This window comes from Hibiscus syriacus, unplaced genomic scaffold, assembly GCF_006381635.1.
Source record: "Hibiscus syriacus cultivar Baekdansim isolate YM2019G1 unplaced genomic scaffold, ASM638163v2 tig00117056_pilon, whole genome shotgun sequence".
Classification (NCBI taxonomy): Eukaryota; Viridiplantae; Streptophyta; class Magnoliopsida; order Malvales; family Malvaceae; genus Hibiscus; species Hibiscus syriacus.
In genome coordinates, this window is record NW_024063539.1 from 7,109,408 (window position 1) to 7,136,468 (window position 27,061).

Below are 27,061 nucleotides of genomic sequence, written 5' to 3' on the forward strand. Positions count from 1 at the left end.
TGTTGACGTGTCAAACAATCAAGCGACTGCATTCGGCTGACAATACTCTCCAGAAAACCCAATTCATAACAGGATCAAATCTGTTTCAAAGCCTGGTCTTTCTGTATGCTGTCTTTAAGGTAATAGCTAATTCTCATTTCTCTCTTTTCACTTTGCTCTTCTTAGAGGAAAAAATTGATCCTTTCTTCCTTTTATCTTCCTCTATAATCAATCCTATAAATAAAAAAATGTTAACACTTTAAGTGTTTATCGCTTCGTGTGTGTAAATTTTGATGGGAAATGAATTCGTTTATTGAAAATCTTTGCCTTTTACAAGTAAGTATTCTGGGTTTCTTCGTTTTTGTGTTTTCTTTGTTGGGTCATATCGTTTCTTTTTTAGTTTTCTTTGTGCTTTTTTTAATTGTTATGACTTAGAAAGCAATACGTTTGGTGTTTTCATGATGGCCTCTTGTTGATATTTATGCTTATTGGATCTAAAGTTGAGTTCTGGGTTTGGATTTTCATGATTTATGTCATTTATAAGCAATCCATATGGATATCTTCATGAAGAGTTGTGGTTTTGAATTCACTGGATCTAATGCCTGTTTCATTGATTTGATTTTCTGATATTCAGATTCTGGGCTTGAGGAAGGTTTTAGCTACTTGGGTAGATTAATTTGAGTTTTGCATTGGTCATTGTGTTTCTGGATTCAGTTGGTGTAGTTTTGAGAATCACTGCCCGAGTAATCGGTCGATATGTCTAGTTTCGTGGGTGTTGTTGTCTCTGATCAGTGGCTTCAGAGCCAATTCACACAAGTCGAGCTTCGCAGCCTTAAATCCAAGGTAAGGATATTTTGTTCCTTCCTCAACTTACTGATTCAGCAATTGAATTTTCATTTAATATTGTTGTTTATATTTTTTAATACAATTTGATGGAGATTTAACCTTTCTTTTTGTGTTTGATTTCTAGTTTGTTTCAGTAAAGAGCCAAAATGGTAAAGTTACAGTAGAAGATTTGCCACCCTTGATGGTGAAATTGAAGGCTTTTAGTGCTTTGCTTACTGAAGATGAGGTTAGGCAGATATTGGGTGAATTGTATACCGACATGAGCACCGAGATTGATTTTGAGACATTCCTCAGTGTGAGTAATATATAATACACGAGCTTGTGCATGCTAATGTGCTATGCTTGTTTTCTATTTTACTGTTAATAAGAGCACAGTATTGTGTTGAAAAATGGAACCATTGCTTCAGTTGAACTTATATGGCAGTTTACATTCTGTCAAGTTGCATATGTGTGGGAACGATGGGTTTTAAATTTTGGTCGATGCTGGAATTAGTAAAAGGAAGCTAACATATCAATTGGTTGCATGGAAAGTGCAGGTGTATTTAAATATGCAAAGTCAGGCTACAGGAAAACGGGGTGGTTCAAAGCATTCATCATCGTTCCTAAAGGTCTCCACAACCACTCTTCTTCACACAATCAGTGAATCGGAAAAAGCCACTTACGTAACACACATAAATATTTATCTTGCGGACGATCCATTTTTAAAACAGTTTCTTCCGCTTGATCCAGCTACAAATGATATTTTCAATATCGCAAAAGATGGAGTACTCTTATGGTACATTTTTGGGGTGTGCTCGATTATGCATGTCTTATTTATTTCTTCAATAAAAGCTGGTAAAAAGTGGTTCTGATTCCTTTCTCTTATATTTCTGCAGTAAGCTTATAAATGTTGCTGTGCCTGGAACAATAGATGAAAGAGCTATCAACACAAAAAGGGTACTTAACCCGTGGGAGAGGAATGAGAACCATACCCTTTGCCTTAACTCTGCAAAGGCTATTGGCTGCACTGTTGTAAATATTGGCACTCAAGACTTGGTTGAAGGAAGGATTAGTGCAGCTAAAAAGATTATTAAATGAGTTAGCATGAAACATTCCGACATTCGATGGTTTTCATCTATATTTTTTTTATTGCAGCCTCATCTTGTACTAGGGTTGATATCGCAAATTATAAAGGTGGGCATCTAAATTTCATCTCTATTATTCATTTGCAATTTTTTGTGTAGGCTTTAAATTGTCTTGATGGACTGAGAAAAGTAGGATTTTAACTTAAAACAAGTTGTTTTCAGGTATTCTTGTAGAAATCAGAGTAATTCTCTGTAATTTCTTATTCTTTTCAATATGACATATTACATATTTATATACAAAATATCTCTCTAAAGTAGGAAACTCTAAGAAAGGAAAAATAATAATCCTAGGATATGATCCCTTAAAATAAGGGATTGTAGAAATCTATTTACAAAATCATATCTCTATAGGAATGGTAACAAATCATATCTCTATAGGAATGGTAACAAATCATATCTCTATAGGAATGGTAACAAATCATCTCTATAATTCCTACACTCCCCATCAAACTGGAGAATATACATTGTATAATCCCAGCTTGAATAGGAATTTATTGAAAACAGGCTTTGGCAAAGCTTTAGTAAGAAAGTCTGCAACTTGTTCTTCTGAAGGAATGTATGAAAGTGTGGTTGTCTTTTTGTTAACTTGATCAGTAATAAAATGCCTATCAATCTCAACATGCTTTGTTCGATCATGTTGAACTGGGTTCTTGACAATTTGAATAGCATATTGATTATCACACAAAACTTCAAAGTGATCCTCTTGATTAATGACAAGTTCTTTCAGTAGTTTAAGTAGCCAAATTCCTTCGCATATTCCTAATGCTAGTGCTTTAAATTCAACTTCAGCACTACTTCTTGAAACGACATATTGTTTCTTACTTCTCCAAGTTGTAAGGTTTCCCCAAACAAAGGTGCAGTAGCCACTAGTGGATCTCCTTTCAGTAAGGTCTCCGGCCCAACTAGAATCTGTAAAGATCTTAATAGTTCTGTCTTGTGTCTTCTTAAACATTAAACCGTGTCTTGGAGTTTTCTTCAAGTACTTGAGAATTCTATTTGCTGCTTCCATATGCTCTTCAGTAGGATTAGTCATATGTTGACTTATCACATTTACAGAAAATACCATATCTGGCCTTGTCAAGGATAAATAAATTAGTTTCCCAACTAATCTTTGAAATTTCTCTTTGTCTACCAAGGACCCATCTTCTTTGTTAAATTTCAAGCTTGCCTCCATTGGTGTATCAATCGGCTTACAACCAAGAAAACCAGTTTCTTTGAGTAAATCAAGTACATATTTTCTTTGGTTGATCACAAGTCCTTCTTTTGACCTTGCCATCTCCATTCCTAGGAAATACCTTAGCTTTCCCAAGTCATTGGTTTCGAATTCCTTATTTAACAACTTCTTCAAATTGCAAATCTCTTCTTCATCATCTCCGGTAAGAATTATGTTGTCCACGTACACAATAAGGATAACTTTCTTATTTGTAGAAGTTACCTTGATGAAAAGAGTGTGATCGGCGAGGGATTGCTTGTAGCCGTTTTTTAGGATGATTTTAGTGAACCTCTCGAACCAAGCTCTGGGTGATTGTTTTAACCCGTATAGAGACTTGTTGAGCTTGCACACCTTATTACTTTCTTCAACAGACTTTAAGCCAGGTGGCAACTTCATATAGACTTCTTCTTCTAGCTTGCCATTAAGAAAAGCGTTTTTTACATCAAGTTGGTATAATTTCCAATCGCAATTTACAACCAAACTTAGGAGTACTCGAACAGTATTCAGCTTCGCCACAGGTGCAAAAGTTTCTGTGAAATCTATCCCATATGTTTGTGTAAAGCCTCTGGCCACTAGTCTCGCTTTATATCGTTGGATGCTACCATTTGAGTTATACTTTACAGTAAAGATCCATTTACAGCCAACAACCTTTTTTCCTTGAGGAAGGTCCGTAACAGTCCAAGTAGCATTTTTCTCCAGTGCACAAATTTCCTCTTCAACAACCCTTCTCCATTTTGAATCCTTTAGAGCTTTAGCTATGCTTGTGGGAACCTGTTCTTTATCCAAGTTTGCTGTAAATGCTTGAAAAGATGGCATCAATGAATTATAACCAGTAAATTTTTCAATAGGATGCTTGGTGCATTGTCTAACCCCTTCTCTAATAGCAATAGGGAAATGAACTTACTGATTTCTTCTTCTATTTCTGTAACATCCCAAACTATGGGTTAGTGACTAAATGGTAAAGTTTCAAAAATTTGGTGATTAAAGTAGAAGAATGTATTAGTTCAATGATTTATCTGAAAATAAATCCTAAAAGTTGTTAGTAATTATTAAAGGATTTTAAGGGCAAAGTGGTCATTTGACTTGGAAAGGATAAGATAATGATATATATGGGATAAGATTGAGAGATTTCTCCAGAAACTCTATTTTCTTCTTCTTCTTCATCTCCTCCCGTATCTCCAAGCTCAAAGGTGAGTCTTCTACTTAATTATTTGTTAAGTTTAAGATTGGGTTTTGATCATTAGATGATAACTAAGCTTAAGGAAAGCTTAAGTTATCTTAAGATCAAAAGATAAAGGAGATAGAGAAGATTAAAGATTAGAGGTTCTTGAATTAAATATTGGAATAGAGTTCATAACAAGAATTGAAAGTTGGATTTGACTTGTTATCAATCTAAGTAAGAGATATGAAGTAATAGAATTAGATTTGAAACATGTTGCAAAATTGATGTAATTATTAAATTACATATGGAAGATTGGATTTTGAGGTTTAAGATGAAATAAATGAATATAGATTGGTTTAAGGATGTGTACTAGAGTTAAGAGTGAAAGAGGGGATTAAACATGAAGGATTTAATCCAAAATGAATGATTTTCGGGTTCAAAAAGAGGATTCTGGGCAGAGTGCATCGATGCATATTCATTGTGCATCGATGCATCAAGGTTAAAACCCAGAAATTTGTTTGAAGGTGTATCGATGCATTAGTAGTGCATCGATGCACTCTTTTAAAATAAATACATCGAATACAATTAGTGCATCGATGCATAAGGCATGCATCGATGCATCCCAGTAATAATACAACATCGAATACATTTTATGCACCGATGCATCAGTAGTGCATCAATGCATACCTTCATTAAAAGATGAAATTGACTTTTCTCTTGGTCTAAAGAGTGAACCATTAGAGTATATTAGTTATGATACTGATATAGATATATGTATGATTATGTAGATATAGAACGTGATCCCGTTCCGAATCAACTGAAGGATTAGAATCGAATCAAAGCAAAGCTAAGGTGAGTGAAATTTAATTTGTACTTATATTATTGAATAAACATTTGGCTTGCGATGAGCCAGTGATGGAGTTACTATGGTTAGAAGTAACTCCTCAAATGTTAATTGATTGGTGAGCAATGTTATGATTTGTGTGATTATGATATATATAAGTTATATGGAAAGTATATGTGAAATAAGATATGAGTTTATATGAATATGTGATATGAATAAAGCTATAAGAAATTATTTATGTGAATACATGCATTTGTGATGCGTGTTATATGATATTAGATATATGTTTACACATACATATGGTATGTGACCGAAGAGAATGAACATGTGATTATAAGATCAATGATTACACGTACATTTGGTACGTGACTGAAAAGAAAAGATATATGTTCATAAGAGAAAGGATATGAATAAGTAAATTGAACTGTTATGAATGTTAATGCCCATGTTATGTGATAAGAGAGCTAGTGGTATAGTTGGCATGCCAAGGGTCGAGGGTTTACCTATGTTCTTCGGGACATATGGACTGTTTACCTATGTTCTTCGGGATATATGGACTATTTACCTATGTTCTTCGGGACATATGGACTGTTTACCTAGATTCTTCGGGATCTATGGACTGGTCCTTCGGGACGAATACTGAACTAAGGTTCGGTGCCCCATGAGGGAATTGATACGAGCTGTGGTGACAGCATTAGTGCACAACCTCAATGTACTCACATACCTTAAGTTCTCAAATGTATACATGGGCTAATGCAAGGGCTTTAAAGATAATAAATAACTTGTTATGATACTATATATATATGCTTTGTTGTGAAATGACATGGATAATCGATGGTGAGTATAAAAAGGTTCAATATATGCTTACGTGATAGAAAGAAATTAGTAATAATGATATGAGTACTGATAAGTATATTAATGATATACGTATAAGTATGCATTATGTTATATGAAATGGTTTGTGGTTTTATTATATGTGTTATATGTCTCACTAAGTCTATGACTTAGCGTGTAAGTGATTTACATGTAGGTATCATGGGCGAATAAAGAGACAATAACAAATACAATATATGTGATGTATATACTTTTGGTGATATGACATGTGTTGCCGGAAATATAATGATGTTGATAAAGATAATAATATACATGGGCAATGCAATTGAAAGACAAATGAAAGTGAAAGTAATACAAGAAGGTATGTTGCATGTGTGTATGACATGATTATATATTGTTATCATGCAATAGATACATGCATATTGAAATGTCATTATTCAATGGTATGAATGCACATTCATTAATTTATTGTTATATGTTTATTTATTGCCTCACTAAGTCAACGACTTAGCTTGTGATTGTTTCACACGTAGGTTTCGAGAAGAGTAAAGAGTAATGCGGAGCAAGACAGGTCAGTTCACCTTACCAAATGTCAGATCAGAAAATATATGTACTGTATATAGAGTGTAGTTGGCATGTAGTCTAAAGATATAAATTGTATGAACTCTGATATATTTTGTAAACGTTTTGAATAAGTTAAATGTTATAAAAGTTTTTAAATTACTCACTATTTTATACGAATAAATGTTTAAAAAGTCAATGTGACACTTCGGACTCGTATCCGGGTCGGATACGGGTTGGGGGTGTTACAATTTCGGCAGCTGGACCCAAATCTAATTCTCGGCAAGCATCAGATTACAAAACAAACTCAGGAATATGTTTTCTTTTCCTTGTATAGAAACGAAGCTATTTGATTGGTGTTGTTTGTGGAATATTTTGAATGGGAGTAGGTGTATTTTCAAGAAGGGTATTTAAAGTGGGTATGGGTGAAGTAGTGATAGGTACTACCGGTGGATCAATAAGAGTAGTTACATGTGACAAATCTGTAGGTAAGGACAAAATTGGTGGTAATTTTGAAGGTTGAGAATGAATAGTAGGAGGAGATACCTGATGTGGTTGAAAATCCTTCCATGTCTCCCCTTGAATTTCAGCCTGAGTGAAATAGGGATCCTGCTCATAAAATGTTATATCCATAGTGGTAAAAAATCGTTTTGAAGGAGGATGATAGCATTTATAACCCTTCTTAAGTGAAGAATACCCAACCAGTACACACTTTAATGATTTAGGATCTAACTTGGACTTATTAGGAGCAATGTTTTGGATAAAAACAGTACAACCAAATATTTTAAGTGGAAGAATGGAGGAGATAGATTTAAAATGGGGAAAGTATTGCAAAAATATAGATTGAGGTGTTTGAAATTGTAAAACCTTACTAGGCATTCGATTGATTAAATATGTGGCAGTTAATAAGGCTTCCCCCCACAAATATTTTGGAATATTAGTGATAAATAGAAGAGAACGAGTAACTTCAAGGAGGTGTCTATTTTTTCTTTCGGCAATACCGTTTTGTTGTGGGGTGTCAACACAAGAACTAATCTGAACCATGCCCTTTTCCCTGAAAAACGCACCCAAAGACATAGCAAAAAATTAACTGCCATTATCAGATTTAAAGAGCTGAATTTTAGACCCAAATTGAGTGAGAACCATGTTATAAAATTTGGTAAAAACACATGCAGTTTCAGATTTATCTTTTAGCAAATAAGTCTAAGTTATCCTACTGTGATCATCAATGAAAGTGATAAACCACTTACAATTATCAGCATTCTTCACCCGAGAAGGACCCCAAATATCACTGTGGATCAAAGCAAAAGGGTGAGAAGGCTTATATGTAGAAGAATAATAAGTTGATTTAGTATGTTTGGCAAGAGAGCAAACTTTGCAAGAAAAAGAATTTGGCCTTTTATGAATGAATAGAGCAGGAAAAACTTTTGCAAGATATTGTGAAAACTAGGATGACCTAAACGATAGTGCCATAACATAACATTATCAAATTTTTCTAAAGCGGTGAAAGATTTCGAGATTTCGGTTTTAGTAGAGGCAGGAAGAATGTAGAGACCATTCTGCAAGCTGGCCTTACCAATCATCTTCTTCGAGTTCAGTGCCCTTAAAGCACAATCAATATCATTAAAAATTCCAGAGCAGTGCAAGTCGGTGGAAAATTTACTAACGAAAACGAGATTGCAAGCCGATTTGGTACGAAGAGGACATTTTTAAGTACAATCTGGTCATTGAGAATAACAGTGCCATGTCCTTCTATTTTGCACAAAGAACCATCAGTCATTTTGATAGCTTTACCAAAGTTTGGAAAAAAATTGCAAAACAAATCCTTATTACCAGTCATATGATCCGTAGCACCAGAATCGAGGATCTAATTAGGGGACGACTGGGAGGAGAAAAAAACTGTAGCATGAGGTTTACCTTCTGGTTCTTTCATGACCATATTAACTTCTGATTGAGCAGCAGAACTAGAAAAATTTTCTGGATTTGAAGTGATCTCCGGAGTAGGAGAAGAAGTTGTGGACATCATCTAGGTTGGAAAGAAACCGTAACCTAAGCTGATACCACGTAGAAATCAGAGTAATTCTCTATAATTTCTTATTCTTTTCAATATGACAGATTACATATTTATATACAAAATATCTCTCTAAAGTAGGAAACTCTAAGAAAGGAAAAATAATAATCCTTGGATATGATCCCTTAAAATAAGGGATTGTAGAAATATATTTACAAAATCATATCTCTATAGGAATGGTAACAAATCATATCTCTATAGGAATGATAACAAATCATCTCTATAATTCCTACACTCCCCCTCAAGCTGGAGAATATACATTGTATAATCCCAGCTTAAATAGGAATTTATTGAAAACAGGCTTTGGCAAAGCCTTAGTAAGAATGTCTGCAACTTATTCTTCTGAAGGAATGTATGAAAGTGTGGTTGTCTTTTTGTTAACTTGATCAGTAATAAAATGCCTATCAATCTCAACATGCTTTGTCCGATCATGTTGAATTGGGTTCTTGACAATTTGAATAGCATATTGATTATCACACAAAACTTCAAAGTGATCCTCTTGATTAATGACAAGTTCTTTCAGTAGTTTAAGTAGCCAAATTCCTTCGCATATTCCTAATGCTAGTGCTCTAAATTCAACTTCAGCACTACTTCTTGAAACGACAGATTGTTTCTTACTTCTCCAAGTTGTAAGGTTTCCCCAAACAAAGGTGCAGTAGCCACTAGTGGATCTCCTTTCAGTAAGGTCTCCGACCCAACTAGAATCTGTAAAGATCTTAACAGTTCTGTCTTGTGTCTTCTTAAACATTAAACCGTGTCTTGGAGTTTTCTTCAAGTACTTGAGAATTCTATTTGCTGCTTCCATATGCTCTTCAGTAGGATTAGTCATATGTTGACTTATCACATTTACAGGAAATGCTATATCTGGCCTTGTCAAGGATAAATAAATTAGTTTCCCAACTAATCTTTGAAATTTCTCTTTGTCTACCAAGGACCCATCTTCTTTGTTAAATTTCAAGCTTGCCTCCATTGGTGTATCAATCGGCTTACAACCAAGAAAACCAGTTTCTTTGAGTAAATCAAGTACATATTTTCTTTGGTTGATCACAAGTCCTTCTTTTGACCTTGCTATCTCCATCCTAGGAAATACCTTAGTTTTCCCAAGTCATTGGTTTCGAATTCCGTATTTAACAACTTCTTCAAATTGCAAATCTCTTCTTCATCATCTCCGGTAAGAATTATGTCGTCCGCGTACAGAATAAGGATAGCTTTCTTATTTGTAGAAGTTACCTTGATGAAAAGAGTGTGATCGGCGAGGGATTGCTTGTAGCCGTTTTTTAGGATGATTTCAGTGAACCTCTCGAACCAAGCTCTGGGTGATTGTTTTAACCCGTATAGAGACTTGTTGAGCTTGCACACCTTATTACTTCCTTCAACAGACTTTAAGCCAGGTGGCAACTTTATATAGACTTCTTCTTTTAGCTTTCCATTAAGAAAAGCGTTTTTTACATCAAGTTGGTGTAATTTCCAATCGCAATTTACAACCAAACTTAGGAGTACTCGAACAGTATTCAGCTTCGCCACAGGTGCAAAAGTTTCTGTGAAATATATCCCATATGTTTATGTAAAGCCTCTGGCCACTAGTCTCGCTTTATATCGTTGGATGCTACCATTTGAGTTATACTTTACAGTAAAGATCCATTTACAGCCAACAACCTTTTTTCCTTGAGGAAGGTCCGTAACAGTCCAAGTAACATTTTTCTCCAGTGCACAAATTTCCTCTTCAACAGCCCTTCTCTATTTTGAATCCTTTAGAGCTTCAGCTATGCTTGTGGGAACCTGTTCTTTATCCAAGTTTGTTGTAAATGCTTGAAAAGATGGCACCAATGATTTATAACCAGTAAATTTTTCAATAGGATGCTTGGTGCACTGTCTAACCCCTTCTCTAATAGCAATAGGGAAGTGAACTTATTGATTTCTTCTTCTATTTCAGCAGCTGTACCCAAATCCAATTCTCGACAAGCATCAGATTGCAAAACAAACTCAGGAATATGTTTTCTTTTCCTTGTATAGAAACGAAGGTGTTTGATTGGTGTTATTTGTGGAATATTTTGAATGGGAGTAGGTGTATTTTCAAGAAGGGTATTTAAAGTGGGTATGAGTGAAGTAGTGATAGGTACTACCGGTGGATCAATAAGAGTAGTTACAGGTGACAAATCTGTAGGTAAGGACAAAATTGGTGGTAATTCTGAAGGTTGAGAATGAATAGTAGGAGTAGATACCTGATGTGGTTGAAAATCCTTCCATGTCTCCCCCTGAATTTCAGCCTGAGTGAAATAGGGATCCTTCTCATAAAATGTTATATCCATAGTGGTAAAAAATCGTTTTGAAGGAGGATGATAGCATTTATAACCCTTCTTAAGTGAAGAATACCCAACCAGTACACACTTTAATGATTTAGGATCTAACTTGGACTTATTAGGAGCAATGTTTTGGATAAAAACAGTACAACCAAATATTTTAAGTGGAAGAATGGAGGAGATAGGTTTAAAATGGGGAAAGTATTGCAAAAATATAGATTGAGGTGTTTGAAATTGTAAAACCTTACTAGGCATTCGATTGATTAAATATGTGGCAGTTAATAAGGCTTCCCCCACAAATATTTTGGAACATTAGTGGTAAATAGAAGAGAACGAGTAACTTCAAGGAGGTGTCTATTTTTTCTTTCGGCAATACCGTTTTGTTGTGGGGTGTCAACACAAGAACTAATCTGAACCATGCCCTTTTCCTTGAAAAACACACCCAAAGACTTAGCAAAAAATTAACTACCATTATCATATTTAAAGAGCTGAATTTTAGACCCAAATTGAGTGAGAACCATGTTATAAAATTGGGTAAAAAAACACCTGCAGTTTCAGATTTATCTTTTAGCAAATAAGTCTAAGTTATCCTACTGTGATCATCAATGAAAGTGATAAACCACTTACAATTATCAACATTCTTCACCCGAGAATGACCCCAAATATCATTGTGGATCAAAGCAAAAGGGTGAGAAGGCTTATATGTAGAAGAAGAATAAGTTGATTTAGTATGTTTGGCAAGAGAGCAAACTTTTCAAGAAAAATAATTTGGCCTTTTATGAATGAATAGAGCAGGAAAAACTTTTGCAAGATATTGTGAAAAATAGGATGACCTAAACGATAGTGCCATAACATAACATTATCAACTTTTTCTAAAGCGGTGAAAGATTTCGAGATTTCGGTTTTAGTATAGGCAGGAAGAATGTAGAGACCATTCTGCAAGCTGGCCTTACCAATCATCTTCTTCGAGTTCAGTGCCTGCAAAGTATAATCAATATCATTAAAAATTCCAGAGCAGTGCAAGTCGGTGGAAAATTTACTAACGGAAACGAGATTGCAAGCCAGATTTGGTACGAAGAGGACATTTTTAAGTACAATCTGGTCATTGAGAATAACAGTGCCATGTCATTCTATTTTGCACAAAGAACCATCAGTCATTTTGACAGCTTTACCAAAGTTTGGAAAAAAATTGCAAAACAAATCCTTATTACCAGTCATATGATCCGTAGCACCAGAATCGAGGATCCAATTAGGGGACGACTGGGAGGAGAAAAAAATTGTAGCATGAGGTTTACCTTCTGGTTCTTTCATGACCATATTAACTTCTGATTAAGAAGCAGAACCAGAAAAATTTTCTGGATTTGAAGTGATCTCCGGAGTAAGAGAAGAAGTTGTGGACATCATCTAGGTTGGAAAGAAACCGTAACCTAAGCTGATACCATGTAGAAATCAGAGTAATTCTCTGTAATTTCTTATTCTTTTCAATATGACAGATTACATATTTATATACAAAATATCTCTCTAAAGTAGGAAACTCTAAGAAAGGAAAAATAATAATCCTAGGATATGATCCCTTAAAATAAGGGATTGTAGAAATCTATTTACAAAATCATATCTCTATAGGAATGGTAACAAATCATCTCTATAATTCCTACAATTCTCTTTCTCATATACCTTTGAAACTGCAGATTCAATTGGTAGCAGATCTCAACCTTAAGAAGACACCTCAGCTTGTGGAATTGGTGGAGGACAGCAATGCAGTAATATATATCCTTACTATGTGATTGATGCTTAATTAAGAATAAAACATGAAATAAACATGTTTACACAAATGAACTGATTGTTTATCTTATAATTATCCTCACTTGAAGGATGTTGAGGAACTTATGGGGTTAGCTCCTGAGAAAGTTATACTGAAATGGATGAATTTCCATTTAAACAAAGCCGGCTATGAGAAAACTGTTACTAATTTTTGTTCAGATGTGAAGGTATTTGAATATGTTAATTTACATTGAGTCACAAGGGTTGGATAAACTGATAAAGTGTGTTGAGGTGGAGGATTATGCTCCAATAAGATTGTATTGTTCTGTTTTTTGTTTTTTATTTTGCATTGGTAATTTGACATATTTTACTCATTTTCTCGTACACGCAGGATGCAAAAGCTTACACTTACCTGCTTAATGTTCTGGCACCAGAGTACTGCAATCCGTTGACCCTAGATACAAAGGATCCCGTTGAAAGGGCTAAACTTGTTCTTGACCACGCAGAGAGAATAGGCTGCAAACGGTATCTGAGCCCAAAAGACATTGTTGAGGGCTCAACAAACTTGAATCTCGCATTTGTGGCCCAAATCTTCCATGAAAGGTTAGAAATCACAAGCCTTGCAGTTGTAACATACATTCTAAAATTGTTAATACGAAATTAGGAGTCAATGTGGATGGATATTATCATGTACTTCAGGTCATGAATGGCTTAGTTCTAATTGCATAGTATTTCCATCATTATTTCTTGTTAAAAATTAGGGGGAAAGTGCTACGACTTAATGTTTAAACAGTTCGGCTTTGGTGTTATTTAATTGTTTGCCATGCCTACAATCCAGTATCATGTCAGTAGTTTAGATTGTTTGGTTAGTAACACTAAAGTCTGCTCTTTGATTTTTAATCAAGTAAGAAAAACACGTGTGATTTCGCATGAATGGCCTGAGCACAGATAGCAAAAAGATCTCTTTTGAAGAAAGGGAGACTGATGATGTTCAAATTTCCAGAGAAGAGAGGTGTTTTGGACTATGGATCAATAGTCTTGGAATTGAAAGTTATGTTAATGTCTTTGAGGATGTTAGAACTGGGTAAGTTTTCCACTTTGCTGATGTAGTTAAACCGCTCGAGTTGCATGAATTATCCCTACTGTAGATATTAAGCTAACATTACAAAATGATAGGTTAATGAACTGTCTTTCTTTCTTTAAGGATTGGTTAATGGCCTGTTTTTCTTTCTTTTTAAAAAAAATCCTTTTGAGAATAATGAACCAATGAAAGCATCAGTTTACCTGTGTCGCAACCGTCTTTCGGTTGTGCCCGGGATTGGGCTTCGACTTAGAAAAATGTGGATTGGAGTCGCCACCGATCATTTATTTAAAAATAAATGGGTTGATCGGATACCCTATTTCTTACCTGATCTGCGTCTTACCAGAAATATGTCGGGCTCGGGAGTCGGTTACGGTCAAGGAAGGATTAGCACCCTTGAACCGCCCTTTCGGTACTGTTAACTTCCTAAAAAGGCTACTTTTAAAGCCTTTTTCACTTAAGTTATTGTTTGTTTAAAAGCTCATTTTAGTCATTTTAGGATCATGTAGTTGCATATAGTTGCATTTGTGGTGGTTGTACTATTTTATTTCTTAATGGTACTGTTTGAGGGAAAGGTGCAGTTTGTCTATGGTGTGCAGGGAATAGTAAGAAAAAGGATTCTTTGGGAAGTAATGCCGCGGCATCACACGTTGTTAAAGCAGATTGAAATGCCTTGGCATTTATGGCGCAGAAAAAGACAAAAAGATATTTCTGCATAAGGACAGCTGGCACTGGACAGCTGTCTCTGCACGTGAAGGACTACTGTAACCGCCTGCCAGAGCTGCCAATGTACCACTGCCACTTGGAGATAAAGTTCATGCATAAAATGTGATCCTAGGGGTATGAGGGGTATTTTGCACCCAACAAACTCATCATTACCCCTAGATATTTTATTTATTATATATGACACCTCATGGGAGAGAGGGATAGACGGACAGGTGAGCACACGCATAGAGCAAGAAAAATCACATATTTTATTTTCTCTTTCCCTTTCTTCTTCCTTGGGATATTTCTCCATTGACAAAGCTCTAAGGAGTGGCAAGCTAGGCGCCGAAAGGAGCTAGAAAGCTAGGTGGTTCGTGGTGGTCGAGAGGAGACCTCCGGTGGCGCGTCGAAGGCTTCTTCTCACTGCCCTTTTTGCTACTATTTTTTATATTATTTTGTGGGTTGTTGGAACGAATTTTCATGACTTTGTGTTTGGATATTTCGAACCCCACCATGAACTAACTTATTTGGTGGTGGTTGGTTGAATGGTTGTTTGAACTTTATTTTCAATAGTATATTTAAGTTTATTTTGGCTCTTTATTTGCTTTGCTTATGAATGGTTCACCATCTAGGCTTGTAAGAGGCATGGAAATGTCGATCTCTTAGATGAAGGTTAGGTATTCGGAAGAATCCTAAACTAAAAATACTTGTAAGTATTCGGAAGAAACGCAAGATAAGATCCTCATAAGCAATGGGTTATGGTATTTTCAAGGGGCTTTGAACCGGCCTAGGAATATTATAACTTAATCCCTTAGATCTCGGAAGAGACTAGGATAGGATTTCAACGACTAAAAAGGGTGTCTTTATCAATAGGGTAGGCTGTCCAACATCGTTGAGTGAGAGCAGATGCCTTGGCATCCCATTCTGTTAGGTTCTTTTGAACACTTTAGGAAAGCCCTGTCGAGTAAGTAAAGACCAGTTAGCTTAAATATACTTGAGAAATAAGTTTAGCAACCTTAGATCAATCCTTACCATTCATTTCATTGGAAGCTTGTCACGTGAGGATTATTTTCTTCTTATTTTATTTATCTTTTATTTATTGTTTTTACCAATTCTCATTGCCTCAACATTTCACCATACTCAACATTAAACATCCATCATTGCCACTGCATTTCCATTTGCTACACCATCACACCATCAATCCGCATCCACCAGCATACACATATCCATTGCCGTGACATTTGTATATATCAAGACTAACTATACTTAGATAATTTAGTGCATTGCTTTGGTTAGACTTTTGTGATTTCACCCAATCCCTGTGGAGACGATACTCACTCATCATTATATTACTTGAGCGATTGTGTATACTTGCACATTATTTGCGTATATTTTATAGTACTCACAAAACGCGAACAGGTACTACGTAATTTCCAGTTGTCTTAATTAAGAAAAATAACAAGTTAAATTAAAAGGTAAAGTTTCGATCCTAATTACTTACCCTTGATTGATTTGAAAATATCCTTTAAAAAAATCGAGAAATGTGTTAGTTAAACAAGGTAAAGAAAACAAATAAGATACAAGGGAAAAAATAAAATAAATAAGTAAGATAAGAAAAAAAGTAGTAAAGTAATAATTATATATAGTAATATTAGATTTATAAGTAAAATACTAAAGAAATATATATATATAATAATAATAAAATATAGTAAAAAAATAAATGAAAATAATTTAATATATATATATATATATACATATAATAATAATAACATGAATAATAAAAATAAATGAATAAAATATCCATATAATAGATAAATGGACTAATATAGATTTTTAAAAAGCTTTTCCCCTCCTTTAACCGAAAATCATACCGGTTTTTTAAAAATAAGCCTTGGGATAGATCTAGGTTCGAAACTTCGAAACCCCACCCATTTTGGTCATCGGCGCAACCCACGTTTTGGGTTATTCGAACCAAATCTCAAGAAAAATAACGTGCACATGCAAAAGAAAAAAAATGAAAATGCTACCTTTTATTTCCTTTTCGAATCCTTTACAATAGTTTTGCCTTTGTATCTTCCCGTGCTTTCCTCTATGTTTTGTGTGTTACAATGGTGAGTTACAATGACTATTTATAGTGCTTGTGGATCCTATCTTTAAGAATTTAAATCTTAGTAGAACTCTATCCTATTTTTAGGAGTTTGAATCCTAGCAAAATTTTATCTTATTTTTAGGAGTTTGAATCCTAGTAGGACGAAAATGTGTGTTGACAGCTGCCCCTCTTTGCCCATAGTCGTGTAACGGGGATAGGGCAAAGATTAAAAGACACACTTTTCGTTCAGTGGAGTTGAAAATTAACTCTGATGTTTCAATAACTCCTTGTCGAATTGAGTTACGGATGACTCCTCCATCGTGAAGTCGAGTTCATCTTGAAATGATATGAAATTGAAGCCGTAGTTCGGAATTTGAATCAGCACGTGGCTTCCCATTACCCTTCGATCTTCTTCTCGGTTTAAAGACCTTGGATCGGAATCGAACTCAGAAATCTTCATTGACAGATAGCTTTTTCTTGACTTAAGCTATGTTGTTTGAAAATGGTTGCTTGTCACTAAGGCAAGGCTAACCCAGGTCATCTTCTCGACTTGAAAACCTCGACTGCAACCGGAAAGTAGTGCAATTGATGTGTCATCGAGCTGAATGGAGTCGAACTCGACAATTTTGATGGCAGATAATCCTTCTTTGAGTTGGATATCCTTCGTCGTGAAGTTGAAATCCAAGTAAGTAGCATTGTTCCGAGTCCAATATCCTCCGTCGTGAAGTTGAAATTGGCTCTGGAACCGGGAAATTGTTTGTTGACAACCAGCCGTCCCTTCGTTGTGAAGTTGAACTTGTGTTGTCTCGAGACTAATATCCTTCACTGTGAAGTTGAAATTGACTCTGAATGAAATTTTGTTGACAAGCAGCGGTCCCTTCGTCGTGGAGTTGAACTTGCGTTGTCTGGAGTCCAATATCCTTCGTTGTAAAGTTGAAATTGGCTCTGAGATTGGGAAGTTGTTGTTGACAAACAACGGTCCCTTCGTCGTGAAGTTGAACTTGCGTTTTCTGGAGTCCAATATCCTTCGTTGTGAAGTTGAAATTGGCTCTGAGATTGGGAAGTTGTTGTTGACAAGCAGCAGTCCCTTCGTCGTGAAGTTGAACTTTCGTTGTCTGAAGTCCAATATCCTTCGTTGTGAAGTTGAAATTGGCTCTGAAATTGAGAAGTTGTTGTTGACAAGCAGCGGTCCCTTCGTTATGAAGTTGAACTTGTGTTGTCTGGAGTCCAATATCATTCGTTGTGAAGTTGAAATTGGCTCTGAAATTGAGAAGTTGTTTGTTAACAACCAGTCGTCCCTTCGTTGTGAAGTTGAACTTGTGTTGTCTCGAGTGTCACGATATCCTCCGTCGTGGAGTTGAAATCGCGGATGTTTGGCTTCGAGCTAGACATCCTTCGTCGTGAAGTTGAAATCTATTCTCGAGCAAATTGTGTCATTTCAAGAGAAACTGTCTCAAGGGAGACAAAATTTGTTTGAAGGAAAACATATTCAAAGATTTCGTTAAATTGTTTTCAAAGTTTATGTTTGGAGAGAAACTGTCTCAAGGGAGACAAAATTCGTTTCAAGGGAAGCTGTCTCAAGCGAGATAAAATTCATTTCAAGGGAAATGTTTTCAATGTTTATGTTTCAAGAGAAACTGTCTCAAGGGAGACAAAATTTTCTGTTTCGAGGGAAACTATCTCAAGAGAGAAAAAAAATCATTTCAAGGGAAATGTTTTCAATGTTTATGTTTCAAGAGAAACTGTCTCAAGGGAGACAAAATTTTATGTTTCGAGGGAAACTATCTCATGAGAGAAAAAATTAATTTCAAGGGAAATGTTTTCAAGAGAAATTGTCTCAAGTGAGACAAAATTTTCTGTTTCGAGGGAAACTATCTCAAGCAAGATAAAATCTTCTTAAAAAAAATAGCCTTGAGTGAAATGAAATGCCTTCTTTCGAGTGAAAACGGTCTTAAGCGAGACAAATCTTGTTTTAAGAAAAATAATCTTGAGTGAAATGAATCTTCTTTCGAGAAAAACATTCTCAAGTGAGACAAAGTATGTTTTAAGAAAAACAAATTTGAGTGAGATAATCATCTGCATTAAATGAGACTGTCTTAAGTGAGACAAAGTTTATATTGGAAATGTTGAATCTGGAGATGAATATCGATCTTTCAATCTGTCGAGTTGGCTTTTAATATCATATTCTCCGGAAAGATCTGTAAAATGTATATGGATGTAACTATCCTGATGATGTATGCTTGATGTATGCCCAAATGAAATTTATTTGCTGTTGAATTTGACCTCAAGGGAGGAAAAATCAAGGTTTTTATTGCTCATGATGATGAATTCAAAGATGAAAATTTCATGCGTCATGTATGTACGTGTTGATGTATATGTTGAGATGTGAGGGGAATGGCTGCGTGTGCAGTCTTCATTCTGACTTAATTTGTCTTCATTTTCACCAGGGTGTACTCTTGCAGACCTCAAGACAATTTTTCCTTCCTTTATCAATTTTTGCCCTAAAGATGGTTTCCTTTGCCTCTGTTTCGATCTTGAGCTTCAGAGCGATATTTGTTGAATTCCAAGATATGCTTCTAGAGAACTTATCTTGTTTGAAAATGCTTTTCTTCTTTCGAATTTTCAAAATTTTGAAAAATATCAAAAAGAACTTTTGAAAAAGTTACCTCTTTCTAGGTTTCTCAATTGAAGCAAATCATAAAACATGAGTTCATTGGATATCAAAAGAATCAAACACTCTTTTAATCTTTGATAGCTGCAAATCTTTGACAAATATCAAAATCAAAAAGTTGGTCTAGAGGTGGGTTTGTTTCATCGATTTGGTTATCGTGAAGATCATGGCATGCCCCTCTTTCTTGATTTGGTATTTTGATCAGAGGCGAACAAAATGACACAACTAGCATAATCAACGACTAGACCTTTCAGAACACTTCTGTTTCAGTTATCTGAAATCTTCCATTTGTTCAAGTTTCGTAAGCTCTTCTAACAAAGGTAGTGCAGAAATATCGGTCTAAAAAATGAAATTCTTGAGTGCTCGTGTGAATTTGACTATAACAAGTGTTTCTCAACTCCCTTAGTCTATTATTACTGAAAATTTCTTTTTAGATGAATTTGATTTATTTTGCCATTGTCTGGCTAGCCGAATCCATAAAGTCAGGGCGTTCAACCAATTGCTTTAGAGGGACAGCTTATAATCACTTTTATCAGGTTTAACTGAAGGGTTCATCTCATCACAAAGTCTTTGACCTGACAAAAGTAGTGGAGCAAACACCGAATTGCCAAGTGTCCGAGCAATGTCATGATTTGAATGTAATATATTCATAAAGCCATGGCTTTCGAGTTTCCTCTATAACCAATTGCCTTAGTGGAATAGCTCAGCTTTAAAGGGACAAATCACTGAAGGGTTCATCTCATCACAAAGTCTTTGGCCTGACAAAAGCAGTGGAGCAAACACCGAATTGCCAAGTGTCCGAGCAGTGTCATAGTTTGAACATAATCTATTCATAAAGTCAGGGCTTTCTAGTTTCCTCTATAACCAATTGCCTTAGTGGAATAGCACAGCTTTAGAGGGACAAATCACTGAAGGGTTCATCTCATCACAAAGTCTTTGGCCTGACAAAAGCAGTGGAGCAAACACCGAATTGCCATGTGTCCGAGCAGTGTCATAGTTTGAACATAATCTATTCATAAAGCCAGGGCTTTCGAGTTTCCTCTATAACCAATTGCCTTAGTGGAATAGCTCAGCTTTACGGATTTAATTTCTTAAGATTGTCAAGAAGAACCTGTTATAGTCTAGGTGTTTTTGAAAGTCAAGGGATCTCATCTTTAGAGTTCAATTTCCAAACAACTGACCTAAACTAGATTTGCTTACTCGACTATTCCATCTGTGAAGATCATTATCATCCCTGAACATCATAAACAAGGGTATAAACCAATTAGTTTTGCAATCTCATGTACTAGTTGCCCTATTTTGTTCGCTCTTAATACGTGTCTGAATACCAAACCTTGGATGGACTCTTCATGAGAAGAGAAAACTTAGCTCGGTAAGAGAAAAATATGTAGTCTGATGTATCTTTTAAATTAGGACCAAGAGGTCTTTGTTTTGCAGGGTTCAATCTTGTCATTTGTCAAAGATTTACAACCTCAATTATTAAACAGTTTTTAATTGAGGTGATATTCAAGGAATTCAAGATTAAAATTTGCTCATCTCCTAAGAATGAAGCATTTTATTTAAAATGTTTAAACGTCAAGTGACTTAAAAATGTTCACGCATAAGAAGTACGAAAGAAAAACAAGTTCAAACAAGATGATATACTTGATAATGCAACAAAATTCCTAATGGATGCCCCATATGACTCTCGATCAGAATGCCCCATTATATATTGAAAGTGAATGCCCCTGAATCGATCAGATCTTGGACCTTACATTTCAATGCCCCACAATTCTCAGTGGTGTGCCCTGAGCTCCCAATATGATAGCTGCATACGTCATTAATATCATGACCTTCAGGATATGGGGCCTCTCTAGGTTTGGATTGAACTAGAGTCACAAGATTTTTCTCAACTAGCGTTGGGAGTAACTCCTCATATGTCATTGGGATTGGACTGATGCAAATCTTTTTTTTCCTTGGTCCTCTCTGAGTTTGTTTAGAAGTACTAGACGGTACAACTGCAACAGTTTTTGGACTTGAGACCGTAACACCTTTGTTGGCGTTGTAGGTATTGACATTATTGATATCTCCCTCAATTTTTCCTTATTTTATAGCTGGCTCGATCATCTTACCAGCCATAACTAGATCTGAGAAAGTTCCCGATGTAATTGCCACCAGGCGCCCGAAATAAGGTGCCTTCAGGGTCTTTAAAAACAGCTTTTTAGTTTTATTTTCATCCAAGGGTGGATGAACTTGGACAGGCAAATCCCTCTAACGTTGTGCGTATTGTCAAAAACTTTCATTGTGCTTTTTCTCCAGGCTTTGTAGCATAACTCGGTCTGGTCTCATATCGTTGATATGCTTGTATTGTTCCAAGAAAGACTTGGCTAAGTCTTTCCATGTCTTGATATGAGTTCGGCTGAGCTGGTTGTACCACCGGATAGCTGAACCGAACATGTTCTCCTGGAAGCAGTGGATCAGGAGTTGGTCATTCCCTACATATCCTGTCATCTTCCGACAGAACATAGTGATATGGGCTGAAGGGCAGCTGTTCCCGTCGAACTTCTCAAACTCAGGAACTTTAAACTTTGGTGGAAGCACCAAATCTGGAACCAGGCTCAGCTCCATTGCATCCACTCCATAATCATCATGGTCCCCTTGGACCATCTTCATTTGATCTTCTAACATCTTGATCTTCTTTTCCATCTTCTTTTCCTTATCCTCCTCGTCAAAATCCGGGACATGATAGTCTTCCGGATGAGTGTTGGTCGCGAAAGCTTGTATATTTGCACCAGATATAGCTTTCCCCTTGATAGCATATGAGTCCTCTTGTAATCCGAGTAAGATTTCAGGTGAGACAACCCCTTGTGGGGTAGGTGGTATAGTTACCCCTTCCGGTAAACCTGCCCCAAGCGCACTGGTCTGTTGTAAGCCAACTAACTTGGCAACGATCTGATCAACCAAATATTCTTGGTTCTTCATGATTGTATTCAGAGTACTCAGACTAATCTGGTTTATCTTATCTTCAAGTTCTTTCTGCAATTTTGCCATGTTCTCCTTGATTTGAGCCATTCTGGCCTCCATTTGTTTTTTTTCTTTTTCAAGCGAGTGTTATGCGGATGCTGCGTATTTAATGTCTGTAGTGGTAGACTTGGTGTTTTCTCTTTCGCTTTCTGAGACATGTTCTGTTTGTTAATATGAATGTAAAAACATGGAAAATATAGAAATAAACATGAGATATAGAATGCAAAATATGCAATGCATGATGTATGCAGCTTAGAGGCACCGATCCAGAAAAAGTGTTCATTATTATAAATAATCTTTGTTCAGACAAAAATATCTTATCTTGTAAGAGACATAAAAACAATCAAAGGTACACTCGGATTAAATCCTCTAAACCCCGAATAGCTTCTAATAGATTGACAAGTCTTCTGCATTTATCCGTTATTGGTTGAATACATTGTCGAACCACTCCGGCTTCCCTTGCCAGGCCATGAAGATGACGGGCTGCCTTCTGTACTTGATCTAGGAAATCTCGGATGGCTGCGTCTCTGGCCAGTGTACTCTTGAAAGGCTGACTTTTGGTGTGCTTAACGTATACTCGCCCTAGTTTGATGTTTTCACAGTGTAGCAGTGTTGTGTATTCTTCGATAGTAGGTACCATGTCCTCCCCGTTAAAAGTGAAACAACTGTATCCCGGGTTCCAGAATTGGACCATGGCTCTAATCAAGGGCTCATCAATCCTAACGTGAAGTAAAAGTGCAATGTCACCGTACCGTTGGCTGAACTTCTGTTTCCGATCATTCTTCCAACTGTCCCAGATATCTCGAAGCTCCTGCACATTGTTCTGTTTTAGGCTGATAGATGCGTACCTAACCAGCTCTGACACATAGCTTTCTTGAAGGTTGTCTCCCTTTTCTTTCTGAGTCTTCTCAGACCATAGTCGTACCTCGGGGTTCTTAGTCTCTTGTATTACAACACCTTTGTCCATTAATTCAGATTATTTTGTGTAACAAACACATTTTTGGTGGATCAACACCTCTTTTAAATGATGCAGGTGATGAAAACAAAATAAAAGAGAACAAAAACAAAAAGAGTTAGTGAGGTAAATCAAAATAATAAAAATGAAAACTCCCACCTCACATGATATCTACCCCTCATGCTTATTATTCCTACCCGGACATGATCTCTATCCCGTAAGTTGGTTTTGAACAAGTCCTAACCGCATAAATTTCTAGTTCACATGCTTTGAACAGAAAGTAAAGCAGGAAATAATTCCAGTATCCTAGGGTTTGAAATGAGGTCTTGGGGTGGGCCTTAACTCCTTGTAGTCTCCGGGTTTAGGTTCTAAAAAAAAGGTACCCGAGTTCTCCTTGTTAGTGCCCCCTTGGGCTTACCAGACCCTTAGTCCTAAACCCATCACAGGCTTGTGTGGACTAAATTAAACTCGAGAGGACACATTCCCTTATGCCCATACGGAGAATAAATTCACACGAAGGCATAAGGTATATGAATCCCGAAGGTTACTTGCTAGGCCCATACGATGAATAAATTCACACGAAGGCGTCGCTTTTACCCCCACTTAAAACGGGTTTGGAGCTCGGGTATAGAGCCTTTAGATGAAAAAAAGAAAACTTTGAAGGCTGAAATCATGAAAAAACTATTAGTCCAACTATTTACTCGAAAATAATCAAAAGCAAGTAAAAAGGATTGAAATATTACCTTAAAATTTAAACTTACCCTTTTCGTTAAAAAGACAATTGGAAATTACCTTAGCCTGACTCACTTACCGTCCCCAGCGGAGTCGCCAAGCTGTCGCAACCGTCTTTCGGTTGTGCTCGGAATTGGGCTTCGACTTAGAAAAATGTGGATTGGAGTCGCCACCGATCATTTATTTAAAAATAAATGGGTTGATCGGATACCCTATTTCTTACCTGATCTGCGTCTTACCAGAAATATGTCGGGCTCGGGAGTCGGTTACGGTCAAGGAAGGATTAGCACCCTTGAACCGCCCTTTCGGTACTACGTAATTTCCAGTTGTCTTAATTAAGAAAAATAACAAGTTAAATTAAAAGGTAAAGTTTCGATCCTAATTACTTACCCTTGATTGATTTGAAAATATCCTTTAAAAAAATCGAGAAATGTGTTAGATAAACAAGGTAAAGAAAACAAATAAGATACAAGGGAAAAAATAAAATAAATAAAATAAATAAGTAAGATAAGAAAAAAAAATAGTAAAGTAATAATTATATATAGTAATATTAGATTTATAAGTAAAATATTAAAGAAATATATATATATATATAATAAAATATAGTAAAAAAATAAATGAAAATAATTTAATATATATATATATATATACATATAATAATAATAACATGAATAATAAAAATAAATGAATAAAATATCCATATAATAAATAAAGGGACTAATATAGATTTTTAAAAAGTTTTTCCCCTCCTTTAACCGAAAATCAAACCGGTTTTTTAAAAATAAGCCTTGGGATAGATCTAGGTTCGAAACTTCGAAACCCCACCCATTTTGGTCATCGGCACAACTCACGTTTTGGGTTATTCGAACCAAATCTCAAGAAAAATAACGTGCACATGCAAAAGAAAAAAAAAGAAAATGCTACCTTTTATTTCCTTTTCGAATCCTTTACAATAGTTTTGCCTTTGTATCTTCTCGTGCTTTCCTCTATGTTTTGTGTGTAAATCGTGTGTTACAATGGTGAGTTACAATGGCTATTTATAGTGCTTGTAGATCCTATCTTTAAGAATTTAAATCTTAGTAGAACTCTATCCTATTTTTAGGAGTTTGAATCCTAGTAAAATTTTATCCTATTTTTAAGAGTTTGAATCCTAGTATGACGAAAATGTGTGTTGACAACCTGCTTGTCCTTTCTGTTATGGCTAAAGCATGCATGCGTTTTTATGTCCAAGCAGGAACTTCTTGCATATGTTCAAGAATTTCACATTCAGCTTGTTTATGTCATAGATTTAAGATGATATGTGAGGGATGCGTTGCAGGTTTGCAATTCAATATTTCGACTATCAACATAAAAAGCTTGATTTGTGATGCAGTTGGATACTTTTAGAAGTGCTTGATAAAGTTGCTCCTGGATCAGTGAACTGGAAGCATGCATCGAAACCTCCAATTAAGTTCCCATTTAGAAAAGTGGAAAATTGCAATCAAGTAGTGAAGATCGGGAAACAGTTGAAATTTTCCGTCGTGAATCTCGGCGGAAATGATATAGTGCAAGGAAATAAAAAGCTCATAGTTGGTAATCTCTATGTTTTTTCCTTGATTTTAATGAGTCCCTTTGCAGCTTGACATGTTTTACCTCAATTAAGAAGGAAAACTCTCTTTACATTTATTATTATTATTATTATAATTACTATAAAAGAGAATCTACATCCTGGTAATTGACTACCTCAACCTGCATGGAAAGACTGACAAAATGCTTTTGATCTTTCGGTGTATCTTTGTTTCTTTTTTATTTCTGGCCTTGGGTTTTCATATAAAGTTGCCGGTTCGTTGCTTAATGCTGTGGGGAATTATTCGCTCCTTTCTCTTTGTTTTTTCTTTAAAAATATGCTTGGTTGCTCAACGTTTGATGTTTTTCCAAATGCTCATGTAGTACATTTGTAACAGCTTTCCAGTGGCAATTAATGAGGTTTAACATGCTTCAACTTCTCAAGAGTTTGAGATCCCGCTCCCGAGGAAAGGAGATAACTGATGCAGATATCTTGAATTGGGCAAACCTGAAAGTCAACATTTCAGGAAGAACTACCCAAATAGACAGCTTCAAGGTTTTACAATTAACAGCATTCAAGTTTAGAATGGTTTCGGAAAAGCCATCATAGTTTAAGAGTTAGGGCTGATGATTATGCTAAATTTGCAGGACAAAAGCCTTTCCAATGGACTGTTCTTCCTCGAACTTTTAAGTGCTGTGGAGCCAAGAGTGGTCAACTGGAACCTTGTATCTAAGGGTGAAAGTGGTACAATTATTTTCTAACTGAAGTTATTTTCGTGACATTTTTTAATATTTTGAACAAACCGACCGAGTTCGCATACCTTTGACTGAGAAAAAGTGTCTACATTGAGCTGAAATTAGCTGTGTTTTATCCCTGTTGGATTGTAGAGGAGGAGAAGAGGTTGAACGCAACATATATCATAAGTGTGGCACGGAAGCTTGGGTGCTCGATTTTCTTGTTGCCGGAGGACATTATGGAGGTAAGGGTCCAACTCTACTAGGTCACTTTCTACTGCATTGTATCAAAATATCGAAAAATTCTAAGAAACTGAGTTTTCATGAATCATATTGTGAGCACATTAACATAGGCAGACAGGCTGCATTTTGATCTCAAGTTTACATCTCTACGCCAAATAGGAATTAGGAAACCGAATATGTCGTCAGTTTTAACTATTGCAAATGGATGATCATATGGAGTTGACAACTCGATGCTGTTACGGTATCCGCAGGTAAACCAGAAAATGATCCTCACATTAACAGCCAGCATAATGTACTGGTGCCTTCAACATACCGCAGAAGAGGCCGAGGCAGCTCTATCCCCTTCAAATGGCAACGGTAGTATTACTCACACACCAGATGCATCTCCAGCACCATCCATTAGTGCGGTGAAGATGAAAGGTCATCGCTGTGTGGTGAGATGTCAAGCTTGACGGTGGACGATGCTGCCTCGGACGTTACAGTTTCGTCATCTCAATGTGAGGACGAAGATGCTGAAATTGCAACTGTGTAAAACCCCATACAAAAGAGAATATGGTTGCAGTAGGTAGAAGAGGCCACGAGTTGATTCATACAATCAGAAAGTTCC

The 27,061-nt window shown here is 36.0% G+C and overlaps 2 protein-coding genes across 2 annotated transcripts; both read left to right on the plus strand.

Moving 5' to 3' along the window:
- Positions 1–619: 619 nt before the first annotated feature.
- On the plus strand, positions 620–12,650 carry LOC120198558 (fimbrin-1-like). The gene is made up of 7 exons (XM_039199869.1): positions 620–822; positions 950–1,120; positions 1,362–1,600; positions 1,701–1,872; positions 1,960–1,998; positions 6,536–6,573; positions 12,623–12,650. Exons 1-7 carry the CDS (start codon positions 736–738, stop codon positions 12,633–12,635), a joined length of 759 nt encoding a protein of 252 aa, XP_039055800.1. The 5' UTR covers positions 620–735; the 3' UTR covers positions 12,636–12,650.
- LOC120198557 (fimbrin-1-like) lies at positions 12,633–27,061 on the plus strand. The gene is made up of 9 exons (XM_039199868.1): positions 12,633–12,694; positions 12,806–12,922; positions 13,087–13,298; positions 13,699–13,779; positions 25,304–25,503; positions 25,875–26,032; positions 26,125–26,221; positions 26,365–26,456; positions 26,706–27,061. The coding sequence occupies exons 2-9, from the start codon at positions 12,821–12,823 to the stop codon at positions 26,904–26,906; spliced, it is 1,143 nt and encodes a 380-aa protein (XP_039055799.1). The 5' UTR covers positions 12,633–12,694; positions 12,806–12,820; the 3' UTR covers positions 26,907–27,061.